The sequence below is a fragment of the Plasmodium coatneyi genome, chromosome 13, assembly GCF_001680005.1.
Source record: "Plasmodium coatneyi strain Hackeri chromosome 13, complete sequence".
NCBI classification, from domain to species: domain Eukaryota; phylum Apicomplexa; class Aconoidasida; order Haemosporida; family Plasmodiidae; genus Plasmodium; species Plasmodium coatneyi.
The window spans coordinates 657,105-677,319 of NC_033568.1; the positions used below are offsets into that span (position 1 = coordinate 657,105).

The 20,215-nt window shown below is 37.2% G+C and overlaps 2 protein-coding genes across 2 annotated transcripts in view; one reads left to right on the forward strand and one right to left on the reverse strand.

Moving 5' to 3' along the window:
• The window catches only part of PCOAH_00048900 (KIR protein), a gene marked incomplete at both ends in the record, with an annotated part of 44,805 nt that overhangs the window by 1,894 nt on the left and 22,696 nt on the right, over window positions 1-20,215 (reverse strand). Inside the window, 5 exons of the mRNA XM_020061673.1 lie at window positions 1,367-2,128; window positions 12,520-12,582; window positions 13,070-13,546; window positions 17,815-18,237; window positions 19,338-20,116. Of these exons, the coding sequence (XP_019917384.1) occupies window positions 1,367-2,128; window positions 12,520-12,582; window positions 13,070-13,546; window positions 17,815-18,237; window positions 19,338-20,116 (2,504 nt within the window). The remainder of the gene's footprint in view (window positions 1-1,366; window positions 2,129-12,519; window positions 12,583-13,069; window positions 13,547-17,814; window positions 18,238-19,337; window positions 20,117-20,215) is intronic.
• PCOAH_00048910 (KIR-like protein) lies at window positions 15,602-16,493 on the forward strand (the record flags this gene model as incomplete). Its single annotated transcript, XM_020061674.1, has 2 exons — window positions 15,602-16,384; window positions 16,479-16,493. The coding sequence occupies 2 exons, from the start codon at window positions 15,602-15,604 to the stop codon at window positions 16,491-16,493; spliced, it is 798 nt and encodes a 265-aa protein (XP_019917281.1).

Consider the following 20,215-nt stretch of genomic DNA (forward strand, 5'->3'; position numbering starts at 1 on the left):
GTGTTTAGGATTCAGGGTTTAGGGTCTCGGGTTTTAGTTTTTTGTGATTTAGTTTTCATGAATTGGGGTGCTGATATTCACTGTTTAGAGCTAAACGGAAAGGATTAATGCGATGGTTTTGGGACGAGATGAATAGGAGGAATGATTACCATCCTAAGGAAAGAAGGGGAGCAATCTTCCCTGAAGGCAAGGAAGGAACAACAACTTGCTAGGGGAAGGAAGGTTGTAAGGGATGGAAGGCAGGTACTTTCTAAGGTAGGGGAGCCTGTTAGGGTGTTTATGGATGGAATGGTTTTTACGGGTCGGTTGTTAGGTGGTAAGTGGGTTGTTAGGGTGGCAGGTGGGTTGTTAGGGTGGCAGGTGGGTTGTTAGGGTGGTAGGTGGGTTGTTAGGGTGGCAGGTCGGTTGCTAGGGTGGTAGGTGGGTTGTTAGGTGGGTGGTAGGTGGGTTGTTAGGGTGGTAGGTGGGTTGTTAGGGTGGTAGGTGGGTTGTTAGGGTGGTAGGTGGGTTGTTAGGTGGGTGGAAGGAAAGGATGGGTCTAAGGAGAGAAGGAAGTGTCTAAGGAAGAAAGGAGGGGTGTAACATTCCGGATTTAGGGTGAAGGAAAGTGGAAGGGGGCGGAAGGAAAAGGGGAAGAAGTGACCTTCCTTAGGAAGGAAGATGAGGAAGGAATAACCTTCCTTAGAAGGAGGGGGGAGAAGACTACCTTCTTAGGGGAAGTAACGTTCCTGAAAGAAGGAAGGAAAGGAACAACATTACCTTCCGCCAAAGGGAAGGAAGGGAACATTTCCTTCCTCAGGAGGGAAGAAAGAAAAGGAAGGGAAGGAAGTGTCTAAGGAAAAGGGAAAAAAGGAGGGTATGAGGAGAGAAGTAAATTTCCTAAGGAGGAAGGAAAAGGGTCTATGGAAGGAGGATGTAAGGAAGGTTGGAAGGAAGGAAGGTGGTCTAAGTAGGAGGAAGGAAGGAATGGATGTCTAAGGAGAAATGATGGAAGAAAGTGTCTGAGGAGGAGGAAGGAATGGAGGGTCTAAGGAAGTAAAGGAAGGATGTTAGATGGAAGGTGTCTAAGGAGGAAGAAGGAAGGGCTAGGAGGAAGGAAAGGAGGTGGTCTATGCAATAAAGGAAGGAGGGTCTAAGGAATAGGAAGGAAGGGGTCTGAGGAGGAATGGAAGGAAATGAGGGTCTAAGAAGGAACGTAAAGGAGAAAAAAAAAAAAAAAAAAAAAAAAAGGAAGAAAAAGGTGAATGAATGAGTAGATTGTGTGTGTAGGACTTCGCATTTAGGGGGGGTGGAAGGAAGGGGTCTAGGGAGGAAGGAGGGGAAAATACTATTATTTATATTTCACAACTATTGTTGTAGTTTTTACCTTGTATAAAAGGAAAAGAACGGCTGGTAATTCTAATGCTGCTAGCGTTCCGAAAGCAGAAGAAAGAGAAGAAGCTTTATTTGCTTGATGGATGACGTTGCTTAATTGGATGGATGCTGCAGAGGATGCTGCTTGTGCAGTCGCCAGTGTGCCCTTCACTCCTTCTAATGCCTGTTCAATGCCCATCTTATTATTTACCCAAAATTTAGTACAGTATTCATCACTTATGTCGGTCTTACAGTGTGTGTCCACTTTTCCCTTTGCTTCTTCGAATTCCTCTATGTAACTTTTACATATCTTAAAACCTTCAGACCCACTAAATTCAAGCAGTGCTCGTACGGCGAAGTGGTCGTGCCAGTAGTCGAATAATATTTTCTGACTGTTGAAAGCTTCTTTGTTAGGACTTTCACAGGGAATATCACACCCTCCTCCTGACCCCCATGATTCTCTTATTCTTTGGCAAATAGTACTTATCATACCGAGAAAATCGTGACTTGTCGCTTTACTCTTAAATAATTCATCCCATATCCAATAGTAAAAGAAATGGCATGCTCTACATTCGGCTGGTGTCCCACCTTGGGACGAATTTTTATCTTTCCCTCTGTATTCTTTGTATATATAGGCCAATGCTTTCGAAATATCAAGCCGATGCACATTGAGACCCCTAGTTGCCAAGTTATACTGATCTATTTCGTCGTTGCAACCATTTCCATCGTCACAGTTTTTTTCCTGACTGTTTTCGAATTTATCATAGAAATCGGTCTTGGAAGGCACAACATCCCGAATTTTATCCTACAGAATTAAGTAGGAAAATATACATATATATGTGTATATTCTTACATAATTGTTTTATCTCACACTACACAACATCACATCAAACATATATCAAATATTATATATGCCCCTTCCTTTAAAATTGTTCCTCACCGCTGGTGATGACGACATGCTTAATATGTGTATATTCCTGTATATTGTGAACTTATTCTAAAAACTGCTAATACATTCAAAAAGGAAGTAGTAAAAGGGTTGTACTTGTTCGATAGGGATTATTGGTGAATATGACGTTATCACCTTATGCTTATTACACATTCCTTAATTCTCGAATGGCTATAACACACTATACGTGTACGTCAAATCAGTACATGTATATATATTTAATGCACAAAAATATGAACAAATATATTGAAATAACAAAATACAGGCAAAAAAAGAGAGGGATACACCTCCTTTTTTTTTTACACACAACGTTCCTTTATTTATTATATACTCACTGTACTACTCTATTTGTATGGTGTGTTGTGTGTTGTTGTGCATAGTTCTTCGAAGAACATTATTCAAAGAACATGATACGATTATTATTATTTACCTTATTTATTTACTATATAACAGCGTAACTCCCTTTTTTAAAGGAAAATATTTCATCATGTGATATATTGTTGTTCATGTTTCCCTTCTATTATTAAGGAAAAAATCATTATGAAAATTGTTAATGTAGATATATATGGTATAGTTCATGTGTATGGAGTACTTCTCCCTCCTTGAAGGGTGTATATATGAATCCATATATATATAGTGAGAAGAATTGTGCACATTCATAGAATAAATGGAAGGAAGGAACATGTTAAATTAAAAACAATTGAGTTATTTGTGTGAATAAGGAATATGTACACACATTCCTTATATAATAAAATTTCTTTTTGCATAAATACACTCGTTCCCCTTCCTTTTTATTCATAACATCTCAGTAGTAATAAAAGTTCCTCTTCTTTCTTTTCTCTTTTCTTTTTTTCTTTTTTTCTCTTTTTTTCTTTTTCCATACTCAATTATGATACAAACAGCTCACTTATTTGGGTGCAATGTGCATATATTATGTATACTATGTGAGCTACCCCCGTTTTTGGTGCACATTATATATTTTTTTGCACATGTTAATGTGTATTCTTCCATTCCATTCTTTTTTCTTTTTTTTTTTCCCTTTATAAACACTCCGTAATAATAAAGTTTTTGAACTGTTTTTCCTCTCTCTCTCCCTTTGACAAATACACCATGAACAACAACCATTTGTATGAATGAATATATGCACATTATGAACTATTTGAACTAATCTTCACTCCTTACCTTTTAATTCACGTTATACTTCTACATAGTAATGTCACCTTATTCGTCATCTTTTTTCTTTCTTTCTTTTTAACTTCCCTATGCCCATACATTTATTCCTATTTTTAGTTTAATTATATATGTGCACATATAATTATCGTATATATATTTGTATAATGTACTAGTGTTACTTGAAAAGTTTTGAGCAGTGTGTGTGCTGTAAGGAAGAATAAAAAATTTCTATATTCATATTTCTTATTCATAATCATCATAGAACAAACAGCAATTTTGCACATGTTTATTCTGTCTAAATATATAGAAGGAAGGAACGACACACAATTTCCAATAATAAGTTTATTATACATATATACACAACAGAAAAATATACACATGAACCATGGATCCCACACCGGTAAGAAATAATATTAAGGAAAGTAGGGAAGAGGAGGGGAAAGAACAAGTCCGTTCTTCTTTGCCCTCCTTTCCTTTATCTTCCCACGAAAACAGGTATATGCGGGAGCACATACTGTATGTCGTGTCCCATGGAACTAAAATATAGCAGCACACATATGTACGTCGTCCATTACGTTTGCAGCAACGAATTAGGAGTCAGCTGACCTCATATAATCTGTTCTATAATAACTTCAGTAATGGTTCGGACCAGTGTGATGGCGGAACTGCTAGGCCTGAAGATTTGGATACCAAATTAAAGAGCCGTTTCCAAGGATGTGAGCAAATTATACAGAACGCTAAGAAAATTGCCCATGCCTATTGCTTCGCATGTGAGCAGAATAAACAGAAAAAGTATGGTGATAAACCTTGTCACCTCTTTTACTACTGGATGGGACATACATACCGACAGCATTTAGGTGATAAAAAATTGTCAGAACTTCTGAATGAAATTTACACTACGCTGAATATATCTTCTGATATGGAAAAATGTAGCATTAAATACGACAATATTAACGAAACACTTGTCAGCCACATGAAAAGGTGTTCGAATATTACTTCGAACATGATACCATGAACAAGCTGTTACTACAGAATGGGCCCAACTGTGACACACAGTGGTTGAGTTACCTAAATGAAATTTCCACAGCATGTAAGGCTGTAGAACCACGTTGCACAGCAGAGGAGAGTCATAATACTGGGTCATATTGTTACGTCTTTAATAACAAGTACAAGGCACATTGCAATACCGCGAAAGCGTTAGAATTTTACTGCACAGAAAAATCTAAATTGGAACAACTAACAGAACAGTACCAGCAGGCAGAACGAGAAAAACAAGAAGCATCCGCCCATGTACAATCCAAATTAAACGAAGCCGTGCGTTCTGCTAGCACCACTTCTTCCATCTCTTCCATCCTTGGCACCTTAGCAACTATTGGTGCTCCTTTCCTTCTATATAAGGTAATAATATACAATTAAAGAGCGAAATAATATAAGTAATAGTACTTCTAACACCCCTAACAATCCACCTACCACCACCCTAACAACCCACCTACCACGAAACACCCCTAACAACCCACCTACCAACAAACACCCCTAACAACCCACCTACCACCAAACACCCCTAACAACCCACCTACCACCTAACAACTCACCTATCACCTAACAACACACCTATCACCTAACAACACACCTACCACCACCCTAACAACCTTCCTTGCACCACCCTAACAACCCACCTAACAACCCACCTAACAACCCACCTAACAACTCACCTATCACCTAACAACACACCTACCACCACCCTAACAACCCACCTAACAACCCACCAGCCACCCCTAACAAATCTTCCTTCCCTCCTTGCTTAGACCCCTAACACCACCTTCCTTCCACCTACCACCCACCTAACACAACCTTCCTTCCATCCTTCCACCCCCAACACAACCTTCCTTCGACCTATCACCTCTAACACAACTGTCATTTCACCAACCATCTAACAGAACCTTCATTTCACCCAACCATCCTCCCACCAACCTAACAACCCACCTTCCACCCTACCACTACTAACAACCTTCCTTCCACCTACCACCAACCACCCCTAACAACCTACCTACCACCACCACCCTAACAGCCCACCTACCACGCCTAACAATGTTCCTTCCCTTCAGTATAAACCATGGTCTTCTTGGTTTGATAACCACTCTTATGGAGGAAAAAAAGGAAGCACAAGAAAGAGAAGAACCATCAGCAATGAATTCGACACATTAACGGATGATGCTTCCACAACAGATTCAACCATAGCAGATTCCACAGAAGATACTTCTACCATATATGATAGATCACCACCCAAAAGAGGAATAGGAACAAGAGGAGGAACAAATACCACAAATAATAATACTACACCAGGTCATCATCAAAGAACGAACGTAGGTTACGGTCGCATGTACTACACATATGGAATGTAACACTTTGGAATGTTGAATGAGTGTGTTCCCCTCCCCCCATCAGAGGAAGCAGAAATGACCATCATAGAGCTTATATGCAGTGTAGGAAAAAAAAAAAAAGAGACACTTTCTATTTTCTTCCATTCCTTCTTTCCTTTCCTAGATCCTTTCTTCCTCCTTCTTAGAACCTTCCTTTCCTTCTTATTCCTTCTTTGCTTCTTATTTCATTACTTTTTTTTCTTCCTTCCAATTGTAAGTATGAATAAGCACATAAGCGAAGGAGGTACCCCCTACAGAGCGCGAAAAAAAAGGAATTAAAGGAAAAATGCTGACCTCTTGAAACAAATATTCATGTATTTTAAAAAAAATAAAAAAAAAATTTATGAAGTTAAGAAATTTTCTAACAGAATGAATAAGCATTTTTCTTAATATACAACAAAAAACAATTTTACCAAACAGATAAAAATAAAGTGGGCAAGAAAATTTTTTCTTTTACACTTCCACTTATATCAGGTACACATAAACATGTAAACAATTTAATTACAAAACGAAAAAAAAAAAAAAAATGTATTTAGTATACCCTAAAACCCGGAACACTGAACTTGGAAACTCTTCCTTAGGAACACGTTCGTAGGATATTTAACCATAGAAACTTATTCCTTAGGAACAGAGTCATCCTTCCCTAAACCCGGAATCTTAACTTGGAACCTGTTCCTTAGGAACACCTTCCTTAGGAACAAAGTCTTCCTTAGAGAAACCAGGAATCTGAACTTGGAACCTCTTCCTTAGGAATAATTTCCTCCGGAACATAGTTTTCCCTCCCTAAATCAGGAGTCTGAACCTTCGATCTGTTCCTTAGGAACATCCTCCCGAAGAAACATTTCCTTAGCATCTTCTTCCTTATGAAGAAAGACTTCTTCACTAAACCCTCAAATATAAACGCTCAACCGTAAATCCTCAAGCTTAAACCCTAAATCCTGAACCCTAAAACCTAAACCCTGAAACCTAAACCCTCAAAAACAATTGCTGAAGCCTAAACTATTAATAATAAACCCTAAACCATCCACGCTAAATTCTGAACATTAAACCATAAATCCTAAACCTTACAACCCTGAACCCTAAAACTCTGAACCCTAATCCATGAACACTAAACTCACACCCCTGAACCCTAAACCCAAAAACCTAAACGCGAAACCCTAAAGCATAAATCCTCAAACCTAAAGCCTAAACCCTCAAACCTAAATCCTAAACCCTGAACCCTAAAGTCTAAAACCCGGATCTTAAAACATTAACCCTACACGCCACAAGCTATACCCTAAATCCGGAACCCTAAACACTGATCCCTCAATTCCAAACACACACAAAACCTCAATCATACCCACTGAATTTTTAGACCCCAAGCCCTAGAGACAAATGCTTAAAGTCTAAACCGCGAATCCCAAATCCCAAACACCGAAACCCAAAGCCAGAACCCCTATTCCTGAAACCTAAAGCAAAACCCTAAACACTAAACGTTAAAACTAAACCCTAAACCCTTAAACGTAAACACTAACACTCAAGCCTAAAACCTTAACCCCTACCGCTAAACCGTAAACCCTAAACCAAAAACTTAAACCATAAAAACAAAAAACTAAAACTCGCAAAACCTAAGTCCCTCAAAACTAAACCCTAAAACCTAAACGTCGAACCCTAAAACTTGAAACCTAAACACTAAAACCTAAACCCTAAATCCAATACACTGAACCGTAAACCCTAAACCCTGAACCCTAAACCCTAAAATCTGAACACTAAATCCTGAACCCTAAATCCTGAACCGTAAGACCTAAACCCTGAACCCTAAACCCTAAACCCTGAACCCTAAGGCCTGAACCCTAAACCCTTCAACCTACGAATAAGGAAACCGTAAAAGGGTTATTAACCATATAAGGCCCCGTCAAGTCTTTAATTCTTTTAATGCCGTGAACTCTTTTATCCGTCTTATACTCCTTAATGCCATGGAAGAAGAGGAACCAAGAACAAAAGGAAGTATGCGTTAGTATGTGAATAATGATATGTAGTACGATGAGAATAGCTTAGTTGACATAATGTGTACTATTCGTATGTATGAGCTACTTTTAATGTACCTATTGGAAGGGAAAAAAAAAAGGGAACAAGCAGTGCTATTACTGGGTAATCATAAATAAAGAAGAAGTATGTGTGATACACAAAAATTCCTTTGAAAATGGGCCTGAATTTTTTTTGGTCCAATATAATGGATGTAATTCTTCAAATTCTATCCCTTTATATTTGATTTATAAGTTCATGCTTTTTATTAAGTCTGGATGAAGGTGTAAATAACGGAGAGAAGGGAAGAATGCTCTCTGCATATATAAAACACATTGCATATGTCAGCAATTTTTAACGAACTTCCTCGGAACACTAATAAAGTAGAAACCAATAGTACATATGTTAGCTGTTTTTTTATCCAAGAAAAGGGGATAAAATCATATATATTATTATATATGTGTAAAGAACCAACTAAAGGGCACATGTATAAATAAAAGTATAGTATTACGCATAAGCAGGTATAGCGGAGTAATACCTTAAATGAATAAGGAATGCATAGGATACATAAGGAAAATGTGCCTACTTTCTCTGTTTCATTATTCTTCGCCGAGTTGTTCAGATTTCCGTTATAATTATATATATGACCATTTGATGTATATATATAATATGCTATAATTGTTGGAAGACAGAGAGGAATTCGTACTAATTTAGAAATAAAAATTTGATATATACTCGTATATGACCACTGCTAAACGCGCAAGATTCTTACATGTGTGTGCTCAGGAAATATATGAATATATGGGAAGAACACATTTTAAAGTAGATTTCCTGTATACATAAGAATGTATGTGCACAGTAGGGGGAGATGGCACCATTAACACAGGTTTGTTTCTTTTTATTTAAAATGGATACGTAAATATTATGTTTATAATATTTTATCTATAATACAAAAGAAATATAAGGAATACATATATCTTCCCCGTTACACCTGCAGGATCCGCAATTAGGAAGCTCAACTTCAGGGAGCATATATACCAAATATAGTAATATAAAGCTGAAATGTAGTAGGGGGGAAGAATATTTAGGAAGGGTGAGTATTAACTGGGGTAATATACTGCCGGGACTTGGGAATAATCAGATCTATGTCAAGAATATTTTACGTGCCTGGTGTTGTGTTGCTGATATATATAACTGGGATCTCCCAGCGGACGGGCGCTGCGGTCTTCTGTATTATTTAATAGGGAACATAATATATGAGAAGGTAAAGGATAAGAACTTATTCGCGTCAACTATGAGTGAGCTGCACAAATCATTAGGACAGTGGTTTAACACAAGAAGGTGCAACAATGAAGAAAGAACCCATGGAGCCGAATCTTTCGCTCGAGTGAAGAAATTATTCACGTATACTTTAGAGCAGGAAGAACTATTGAGTAAAATGGAGAATTCTGTTATTACGGAGTGCACGGAATATGCTGATTACATAAGAAGAATTGCCGAAGCATATGAAGCAATGTGTGCCAAATGTAAAGAGAACAGTAGCGATGATGGGTGCAGCGAGTTTAAAGAATTCAATGCGAATAGCGAGTGTGGCAAGAATCCGTCTGCTGGAGATGACTTCGACTTAGGAGACGCCGTGGTAGATAGTAAGTGGTACATTTTTTTATGGTGCTACATTGCTTTATAATAGTGTGGTGGTATAGCGGAAGTAGGGTTGTTAGGGGTGGTAAAATGAAGGTTTAAGTTTTTTAGAATAAGGTTTTAGGGGTGGTAGGTGGAAGGAAGGTTGTTATGGGTAGTTGGTGGAAGGAAGGTTGTTAGGGATGGTTGGTAGTAGGTGGGTTGTTAGGGGTCTAAGGAAGGAAGAAAGGAAAGCTTCTAAGGAGGGAAGGAAGGAAACAAGGTCTAAGGAAGGAAAGAGAAGGGTCTAAGGAAGGAAAGAGAAGGGTCTAAGGAAGGAAGTTTGTTAGGGTGGTAGGTGGTGTTAGGTGTGATAACGGTGGAAGGAAGGTTGTTTGGGGTGGTAGGTGAAAGGACGATTATTAGGGGTCTTAGGGGTGGATGGAAGGTTGCTAGCGGTGATGATTGGTGGAAGGAAGGGTTGTTAGGGGTGGTAGGTGGAAGGAAGGGAAGGGGAAGGAACATTACCTTCCCAAGGGAACAATATTCCCTCTGGAGGAAGGGAACAACCTTGCTTCCTAAGGAGGAAGCAAATGAGGAATCGAACAACATCCCTAAGGGGGAAGGAAGGGAACATTACCTTCCTAAAAGAAGGAAGGAAAATGAACAACATGCCTTCTCGTTCAAGGGGGAAAGGAAAGGAAGAGTACTTCCTTAAGGGAAGGAAAGGGAATGAGGAAAGAAGAAAGAAAGAAGAAAAGGGAATACGTTCATATTATTCCTTTTCCTTATTTATTTTTGAGCTGCAGCTAGTGGAGAAGGAAAGGGAGGGAGTTACGATGGTGGTAGTCACAGAAAAGAAACTGAACCACCGGCTGTTGGTGGTGCGGTGGCACCAGCTGTGTCTGGTGCATTAGCTGCAGTAGGATTACCAACAATTCTTTTCTTTTTATATAAAGTAATTACTCCTAAGTTTAAAATATGAATAATAGTACCATTTTACTAGCATTTAATATTAATATATTTATTCTCTTTATAAGTAAAAAAAAAAAAGAAAGAAGTGAGAGATAATAAACATTTTCTTTCCTTCACTCTTCCTTTGCCCTCTTCCTTTTTCCTTTCTTCAGTACACTTCCTTATTCTCTGGGATAAAAAACTCATTTGGGGGTAGTAGTAGTAGCAGAAAAAGGATGTCCGTCCGACAAAACTTAAACACCTTCTCAGGCAACGACTCTTCTACAGAATATGATTCTACAACAATAGGAGGTTCATCATCGAATTTAACATCAGCACCTTCCACAGATGGATCTACCCTATATGGTGAACCACCTATAAGAGAAAAAGCAAATAATAGACAACAAAGAAGAAATAATATACGTTACAATTCCATGCAGCATTGAATGTAATGTTCCTTTTCCCTGAAGGAATGAATAAATAACAGTACGTGCCCACACAGTTTATATATACAGTGTGTAAGAGAAGGAAACAAAATGACATTTCCCTTCCTTTGTTTTCACCCCTGTTCTTTTGCCTCTTTTTTTCTCTTTTTCTCTTTTTTTTCTTTTTTTCCTTTTTTTTTTTTTTTTTTTTTTTTTTTTTTAAACATTTTTTTCCTTTTCTTTTTTTTCGTATGCACACTTTAAGATGCATACCCCTTTTTAAAACAGCTAAATACCAGACCACATGGTTTTTCTTACACCCCTAAAACAGCTAAACACCAGGCCGTATTGTTGTGCTTACATCCTAGAACAGCTAAATACCAGGCAACACTGCTGTTCTTATACCATAAAACTCCTAAACAACCGGCGATATTGTTGTTTTTACACTCTAAAACACCTTAATATCAGGCCACATTGTGCTTCTTATACCCTAAAAGCTTAACCTTAACTGTGAAATACGAAATCCTACATTCCTTCAAGTGTGAAATCCTACACGTACACCCTAAAATGTGAAATCCTGTACACACACCTCCCTAAAATCCGAAATCCTACAAGCACACACTCTAAAATGCGAAATCTTACGTACACACCCTAAAATGCGAAATCATACACACCCCCTAAAATGCGAAATCCTACACACCCTCTAAAATTCTAAATCCTACACACCTCCTAAAATGCGAAATCCTACACACCTCCTAAAATGCGAAATCCTACACACCCCCTAAAATTCTAAATCCTACACACCCCCTAAAATGCGAAATCCTACAAACACACCCCCTAAAATGCGAAATCTTACACATACACTCTAAAATGCGGAATCCTACAAACACACACCCCTAAAATGCGAAATCCTACACACCAGCAGTGATTCATTCACTCCTTCCTTTTTTTTTTTTCTTTTTTTTTTTTTTTTTTTTTTTTTCCTACATTTGTATATATAAATTACTGCATCAAGGGAAGATCCTGCCAACGAAGGGCGCAAAAAAAGAGAAATAAAAAGAGGTACTGACCTTTTCAAAGAAATAGTGTTATATATTTAAAAAGGAAGAAACCAAGAATTATGAGCGTTAAACATTGTAGAAAAAATAAATAAGCACTTTAAATATTAAGTAAAAAAAATGCAAACAAGTGAGAATGGAACGGAAGAATTTTCTGACTTATGTTTACTGCACGTTGACATGAACATAATAGTACAATAAAAAGGAAAGTAGGACGTGTCACATTGCTTCTTTCCCTACACACTGTATATAAACTGTGCGGACTCTGCGCGGTGGTCATTTATTTATTGTTCCTTCCTTCCTCCGAAGGGGGGCAGGAAGGAAACATTCCCCTTCCCCATTCTGGTTGCATTGTAGGTGTTACATGCTACCGTAACCTATATTTTGTCGATGACCTGGTGTATTATTATTATTGGCATTTATTCCTGGTTCTGTTCTTCCATTCCTAGTGGTAGATGGTCTTGTAGACGGCGTAGTGTATGCAGCAGGAGAACGTAGTGTGGTGGAATTTTCTGTTGGACCTATTGTTGAGCTGTCGTCCGTTGAACCTATTGTTGAGCTACGCTCTGTGAGTGCATCAAAGGTGCTCTCAGCGGATCTTCTCTTCCTTCTGTTGCTCCTTCTTCCTCCATTTCCAGAAGTGTGGTTACCAAACCAGGAGGATAATGGAGTGTACTAAGAAAATAGAAAAGGGAAAACATATGTATTACATATATATATGTATATGTGTATATATATACTGCAGTTCATTCTGCAATAATTGTTTATATAAAAATGGATGGTGTGTGCAGGTTCAGTTATATTGTCCACATTTTTTAGTTGTAGTTGTACCTTATATAAAAGGAGAAGGATGGTTTGTAGTCCCACTGCGACCATTGAGGAAGTAAGGGAAGCAGTCGTGGTGGCACCACCTACAGCAGTGTTTGCTATATAAGATGCTATTTGTGCTGCAGAGGATGTTATACTTCCTTGTAGTGATTTCAATTGAGATTCTAATTCACATTTCAATTTCGGCACTTCTATCTTATCGCAGTATTCCTTGTACTTGTCTTTAAAATCTTTACAATATGAATCAGTACTAGGTTCCTCTTCTGCTGCGCAATTTGCTCTCACAGCAGCACATGCTAAGGAAACATTCTTTAGGTAATCTGACCACTTTTCCCCACAGGGAGACTCACCATTTCCTAACACTCTCATCACAGCATTATAATCGTAGAAACCATCGAATATTTTTTTCTGACTACTGAAAATAGCTTCTGTGGGACGATCACAGGGAATTTTACATTGCTGTGTCCCACAGTAATTCTTCATAGCTCCACAAATAACACTCATTTTAGCTGAGAAAATAAAATTTGCCGGAGGGCTCTGAAGTAATTTTTCCCCTATCCAATAATAGAGGAAATGATAAGGTTCACTATTGGATTGTTTCCCATTTTTTCCGTATACTTCGTATGCATAGCGCAGTGCTTTCATAATTTGTTCCCCATAATTTCCAAGACTTTCCTTTGACATTATAACCTTCAATATTTCTGTTTCACAGGTACCTGTACATTCTTTTTCTGGTTCCTCAAATTTACTATAATATTCGGACTGTGAAGGTAAATTCTCTGGAGAGTAACCCTGTAAATATATATAATTGGCAAAGAAGGAGGAAGGACGAAGGAGGAAGGAAGAGGAGTGTGTGGAATATATATGTAAATGTGCATGTTTTTCTATATATATATATGTATTTTCCTCCTTTTTTTGCATTTTATTATATATACAGGGAATATGAATGTGAATAATATTTTTCTATATTATTCCTTGAATAGATGAACTAACATCCATTATTCCTGCCGTGGTTCATGTATATATTCTTTTGTGTATAATGAATTTTATATTGAACTTTCCTCTATATATTCGAAAAAAGGTAGTATAAGGAATGTGCCCGTCCGATAGTGAATATAATTATGAATATGAAATATGAATATGGAATGTGAATGAATATGGATGAGTATATGTAAATATTGAATAATATTGAAATTTTTGCTCTTTTTATTCTCTGTGTGTGAAAAACCATACGTACACATATTCCTTCCTTCTAATTTTTTTCGAATAGTAGTAGTTATAGCACACTATACATACATGTACGTCAAATTAGTATATGTACATAATAAGAATAAAATATAAACGAACTCATTCAAATAGCAAAATACAAAGTAGAGAAGGAACGAATTTCTCGTACATTCCTTATCTATGTATTATATTATTGCATTGTTCACGTGACTGTTCGTAATGGTTCGGAAGAAGTACATTATACCATTATTTACATATTCCGATTATTAACTATATATAACAATGCAATTCGCTCCTACCCCACACACCTTTTAAAATGAACATTTCATCATGTGATATATTGTAGTTGTTCATGCTTTACTGTTCTTTAAGGATCAGTTAATTAAGAATTATTAACGTATGTAGTGTAGTATAATTCATATGCCCATGTGCAGGGAATAATATTCTTCTCCTCGCCCCTCCCTTATCACATATGTACATGCTTATCCATATGTAATAGGTAGAGTGTGTGAACTTATAGAAGTAAATAAAAATTACATAGTAAAAGAAATTACGTGAGTTATGTATGTGAATAGGAAGGGAGATGTACACATACACATTACTTATATAATAACATTTTACACTACCCCTCGCCCCTTCCCTATTCATGACTTCTCAGTAGTAATAAAAGTTCCTTTTCTTTTCTTTTCTTTACTTTTCTTTTTTTTTTTTTTCTTTTTGCATACTCAATTATGATACAAATACATCATTCATGCAGAGGATGTGGACAATATGTTCTTTGAGCTACCCCTTTTTTGGTGCACATTATATATTTTTTGCACATGTTAATGTGTACACCACCCTTCTTCTTTCTTTTTCTTTTTTTTTTTAATTTATATACGATATGAAAGGGTTCAGGAATGAAGGTTGTTAGGGATGTTAGAATGAAAGGTTGTTAAGGGTTTAGGGTTCAAGAAGTGTTAAAATAGTTTAAAGGAGTGGAAGAGAAACTCAAAAGAGTTTCACTTTCTTTTGTTTCCTTTTCTCCCTTTCCTATTTTGTTATTCCAATAAGCTCATTACCCTTCGCACACATTTTCTTTTGCCTTCAATTATATATGTGCATGTATAATGATTTGATGCATATGTGCGTATAATGTATTATCGTCACCTAAAAAATTAAGCATTGTGTATTATTAAGGAAAAAAAGAAGAAGAAGTAAAAATTTCATACACTTAGAATCAAACAATCCAATCATCATCATAGAGCAAACAAAATTTTTGCATACACTTCCCCTTATACTACATGTATAAATATATGAACAACAGTTCTTCTTAAAATTGGAATATATACAAACAAGAATATATACATATAAGAAAGAGATGGCTGATGTAATACCACTTTATTCCTTCCTTATGTCAAAGGAGTATTTGAATAATATGTGTCCATATATAATAAGCACATATATATATATATATATATGTACTTACATATATATATTCCATCAATCCCCTTCCACTCTTCCTCCTCTTCCTTGCTTTGCCAACAATTATATATATTTTTGCAGGGTCAATTTCCACAGAGTTTTCCTTCGGACAACAGATATTATACTATGTTCGATGGAAATCGGGGAAACTGTGATGGAGATAATGGAAATCCTCAAGACCTGAGGAGTAAATTCGAAACTCCACTAAGGTCGTACCCTGGAGTTTCAGATAAAACTGATCAGGCCATGAATGCCTATTGCTTCGCATCCAAAATGAATGAGCAAAATCAGTCTGATAATATAGCATGTTATTTTTTTTATTATTGGTTGGGGGATACATTATATAATGGTCTTACTATAAAGGGACAATTCGGGAGCGCGCTAAGTTCCCTCTGTGGATTAATAAATGAAGCAAAGTGGAAAAATGGATGTGAACTTCTAAAGAATAATATTAACAAAGACACGTTCTACAATAGGAAAACAATCCATGATTATTCCTACAATTATAATAAAATAGAAGGGGATTTACTGAAAGGTAAGCCCCATTGCGGAGGGAAGTGGTCGACCCACCGGAAGAAATTTCTCCCAGCATGCAAGGCTGTGAAACAGGAATGCCCTGTAGGGAGCAGTCAGGGCGGTGAATATTGCAAAGAATTCGAAGACAAATACAAAGTATACTGTGATGCGGCCGAAGTGTTTGAATTGTACTGTGAATCAGAATCTAAACTGGAAGCTAAAACAGTGGAAGTTAACGCATATTCTAGTCAGAAGGAACAATTACTGAACTCACACAAATCAGATCTATTAGCAGCTGAGGAAGCCGTAAATAAAGCCACCACCACAGCAAGCATATCCTCAATCTTTGGCACCTTAGCATTTACCACCGTCCTTCCTTTCTTATTATATAAAGTAAGTAATAGAAGCAATAAAAAAAAAAGAACTAAATTATTAACAGTATAACTAATATACACTTCCTTAGACCCTCTTTTGCTTCACTCCTTAGACACCTTCCATCTAACATCCTTCCTTCCTCCTCCTGAGAACTTCTTTCCTCACGTCCTCCTTAGTCCCTTCCTTCCTTAGACCGTTCCTTTCCTTCGCTCCTTAAACCTCCTTCCTTCCACCCTACCACCCCTAACATCCTACCTTGCTTCCACCAACCACCCCCTAACACCACATTCCTTCCACCACCCACCTCTAACAACCTTCCTTCCACCACAGCACCTAACAGAACCTTCCTTCCACCTACGACCTAACAACCTTCCTTCCACCAACGAAAAACTACCTAACAACCTTATTCCACCCTAACACATCTTCCTTTCTTAGAATCTCCTTTTCTGCCTTCCTCCTTAGACCATCCTTTCCTTCCTCCTTAGATCCTTCCTTTCCTTCCTCCTTAGATCCTTCTTTTCCTTCCTTCTTTGCTTCCTTTCAGTACGGTCTTTTACCCTCTTGGTTCCATAACCAATTTGGAGGAAAAAGAAGGAAGAAAAGAACAACAATTGAAAGCGACTTTGATACTTTGACGGAGGGTGCCTCAACATACAATTCGGCCAGTGAATCAATAGTAGGTGATTCAGTAGCAGAAAGTGCAACAGTACGTTCTGTTCCATACACAGGACAAACCAGGAAAGGAAGAGCAGGAACAGGAACAAATAATAATACTGCAGGTCGTCAGAATATAAGTTACGGTCGCATGTAGGAACTGGATGGGAAGGACGTATCTCTTTTATTAATTATAAATAATATGGAATGTCCTCCCAAATTATAAATAGTATGTAGCACTAAATGAATGCTCCCTGGAGAACACATAAATAAGTGCGACGTTCATAGAATGTAAGAAGGAAAAGAACATTTTTCCTTTTTTCACTTTCCTTCTTTCTTCTTTTTTTTTTTTTCTCTCTACTCTTTTTTTTTATTTTCTCCTTTTCCTTTTCATTGTACTAAAGTATTCATTCTAATGTGGAATCAATTTATGGCAGAAAAAATTTTCTCAGTTCATTTTAACTTGTTTCCAACTTCCCTATTTATAATTCAAAATGTTTATTTATTTTTTTTACAATCTTTCATTTTCATAAATTTTTTGGTTTTAATAATTTTTTTTTATTTTAATAATTTTTTCTTTCCCTTCTCTTCCCTAATTACAATTTATGGACATTTGAAAAGTGGTTTCAAATTGTGCGTACGTTCTCGCGAAGGTTCGCCTAGGTTCGCAAAAAAAAAAAAAAAATATTCACTACACCCTAAACACGGAAACTAAAAATGCAATCTGTTCCTTAGGAAAATATTCCCTAGGAACAAAGTCTTCTTTCCCTAAACCCGGAATCTGAACTTGGAACCTCTTTCTTAGAAACCTCTTTCTTAGAAACTTCTTCCTTAGGAACAAAGTCTTCCTCCCTAAACCCGGAATCTGAACTTGGAAACTGTTCCTTAGGAAAATTTTCTTGTTTTATAAATTGGGGTCCCATAAATTCTTCTACAATTATTTCAAAAAAGTCTTCTTTCGTCGAATGGAGGTCCCCTTTTTGACATTCGTCTAAGACTTCAAAATGAATATCAATAATCATGCGACGACCAGGAGCCCGTTTTTTCCTCTTTTTTATAGGCGTAGAACGAGGTTTGCGTTCCTTTACTAAGGTATATGCATGTGGACCATCTGCCTGGTCGTCCACATGGTCAACAATCTGCTGTTCTAAGGAGGGACCACGTACTTGATAAGCTCTTCTATACCGTTTTCTACTCTTACGAAGCATTCCAAAATACTGAACAAAAAAGAAAAAAAAAAAAAAAAGGGAAGAAAATATTTTTCTTTAATAGGGATGCGAAATGTTGTTCACACGCAACAGTAATTATTAATTCAAACCCTAAAATGTGAAATCCTACATACACACACCTTTAAATGCGAAATCTTACAAAACCCCTAAATGTCAAACACTACACCACTGAATACGAGATGCAACACAACCCTAACTGAGAAATCCGACACACACACCTTAAATGCGAAATCCCATACACTCCTTTACTCATTTACTCATTCATTCACCTTTATTTTTTTTTATTTTTTACCCCCGCCTCATTTTGAGTATATTCTTTCATGCAGTTATTCATAAATACAAATAAAAGGAAAAACAGACAAAAAAAAAAGAAAAGGAAAGAAAGAGAAGAAAAAAGGAGAAAAAAAGGGCAGTCGGGAAAATGAAAGAAACCTCATTTTGTTTCTTACACACTCTATAAACTGCATGAAATGCACAATCATTTATGTACCTTAAAATGCGGACAATGTATATTATTTATAATTAATAAAAGAGAGACGTTCCTTCCCTGGATGTTACGTACGCTGGTACCCTATATTTCGGTGATGACCTGGCATATTACTTGCTCTTGTTCTCCCTCCCCCAGTAGACTGTCTTGTCGACGGCGTAGTGTACGGGTCAGAACGCAGTGTGGTAGAATCATCTGTTGTTGAGTCCACTATGGAATTGTTCTCTGTTGAAGTGTCTGTTAAATCGTCAAAGTTGTCACGTTCAGTGGATCTTCTCTTTCTTGTGCTCCTTCTTCCTCCATTTCCAGAAGTGTGGTTACTAAACCAGGAAGACCATGGTTTATACTGAAGGGAAGGAAAGGGTGTGTTAGGGGTGGTAGGTGGAAGGAAGGTACTTTCTAATGGAAGGAAGGCTGTTACGGGTGCTTCGCGGAAGGAAGGTGGTGTTAGGGGTGGTAAGTGGAAGGAAGGAAGGTTGTGTTAGGGTGGTTGGTGGTAGGTGGGTTGTTAGGATGGTGGTACCTGGAAGGGAAGGTTGTTAGGTGGAAATACTGTTGTTTGTATTATTTCACTTTTAATTTTAAATTTTTGGATTCTTACTTTGTATAATAAAAACGGAGCACCAATTGTTGCTAATGTGCCAAAGATAGAAGAGATAGAAGAGGTGGTGGTGGCAGAACGGAGGTTTGCTTCCATAGCTGATAGATCTGATTTGTGCGAGTCCTGTAATTCATTCTTCTCCCTGGAACATGCCGTGTATTTCTCTTGTTCAGCTTTCAGTTTAGATTCTAATTCACACTTCAGTTCTGACAATTTCGCCGTATTACAATATGCCTTATACTTACTGTTGAAGTCGAAACAGTAATCGCCTTTTTTATAATTTTGCTCTGCTTTGCAACTGGCATTTACAGCCTCACATGCTTTAATAACTCCCTCTCTGTACTTTAACCATACCTCACTACAGTCAGCCCCATTTGGTTGTAACCTTTTCCATATTTCTCCATAATCGTGGTAATATTCAAATATTGTTTTTCTATTATTGAAGGGTTCCCTGTTTATAGGGTCACAAGGAATTTTAGATCCTTTTTTCCTATATGTATCATTTATTTTTGAGCAAATATGATTTAGAAGGCCGTTGAAATGAGTATCTGCAAGACTTGCAAGTAATTCATGCCCCACATGGTAGTACAGAAATTGACTAGACTCCCAATCTAGTTCAACCTGTTTTTCTATTTTAGGTGCAGAGCATACCGTTCTTATAACTTCATCATCCTTAACCCCCTTATCTTTATATGATCGGAGCATGACGTCCATACCTGTATCGCACCCACTTCTAGTGCTCCCCTTTTGGCTCTTGAATATATCATAGAATTGAGTTTCTGAAGGTAGTCTACTTAAGTCCAGTACCTATACATAAAATTGACGAAACATATGAATTCTTCACATTCCCATTATTCCACACTACATTACATTACTGT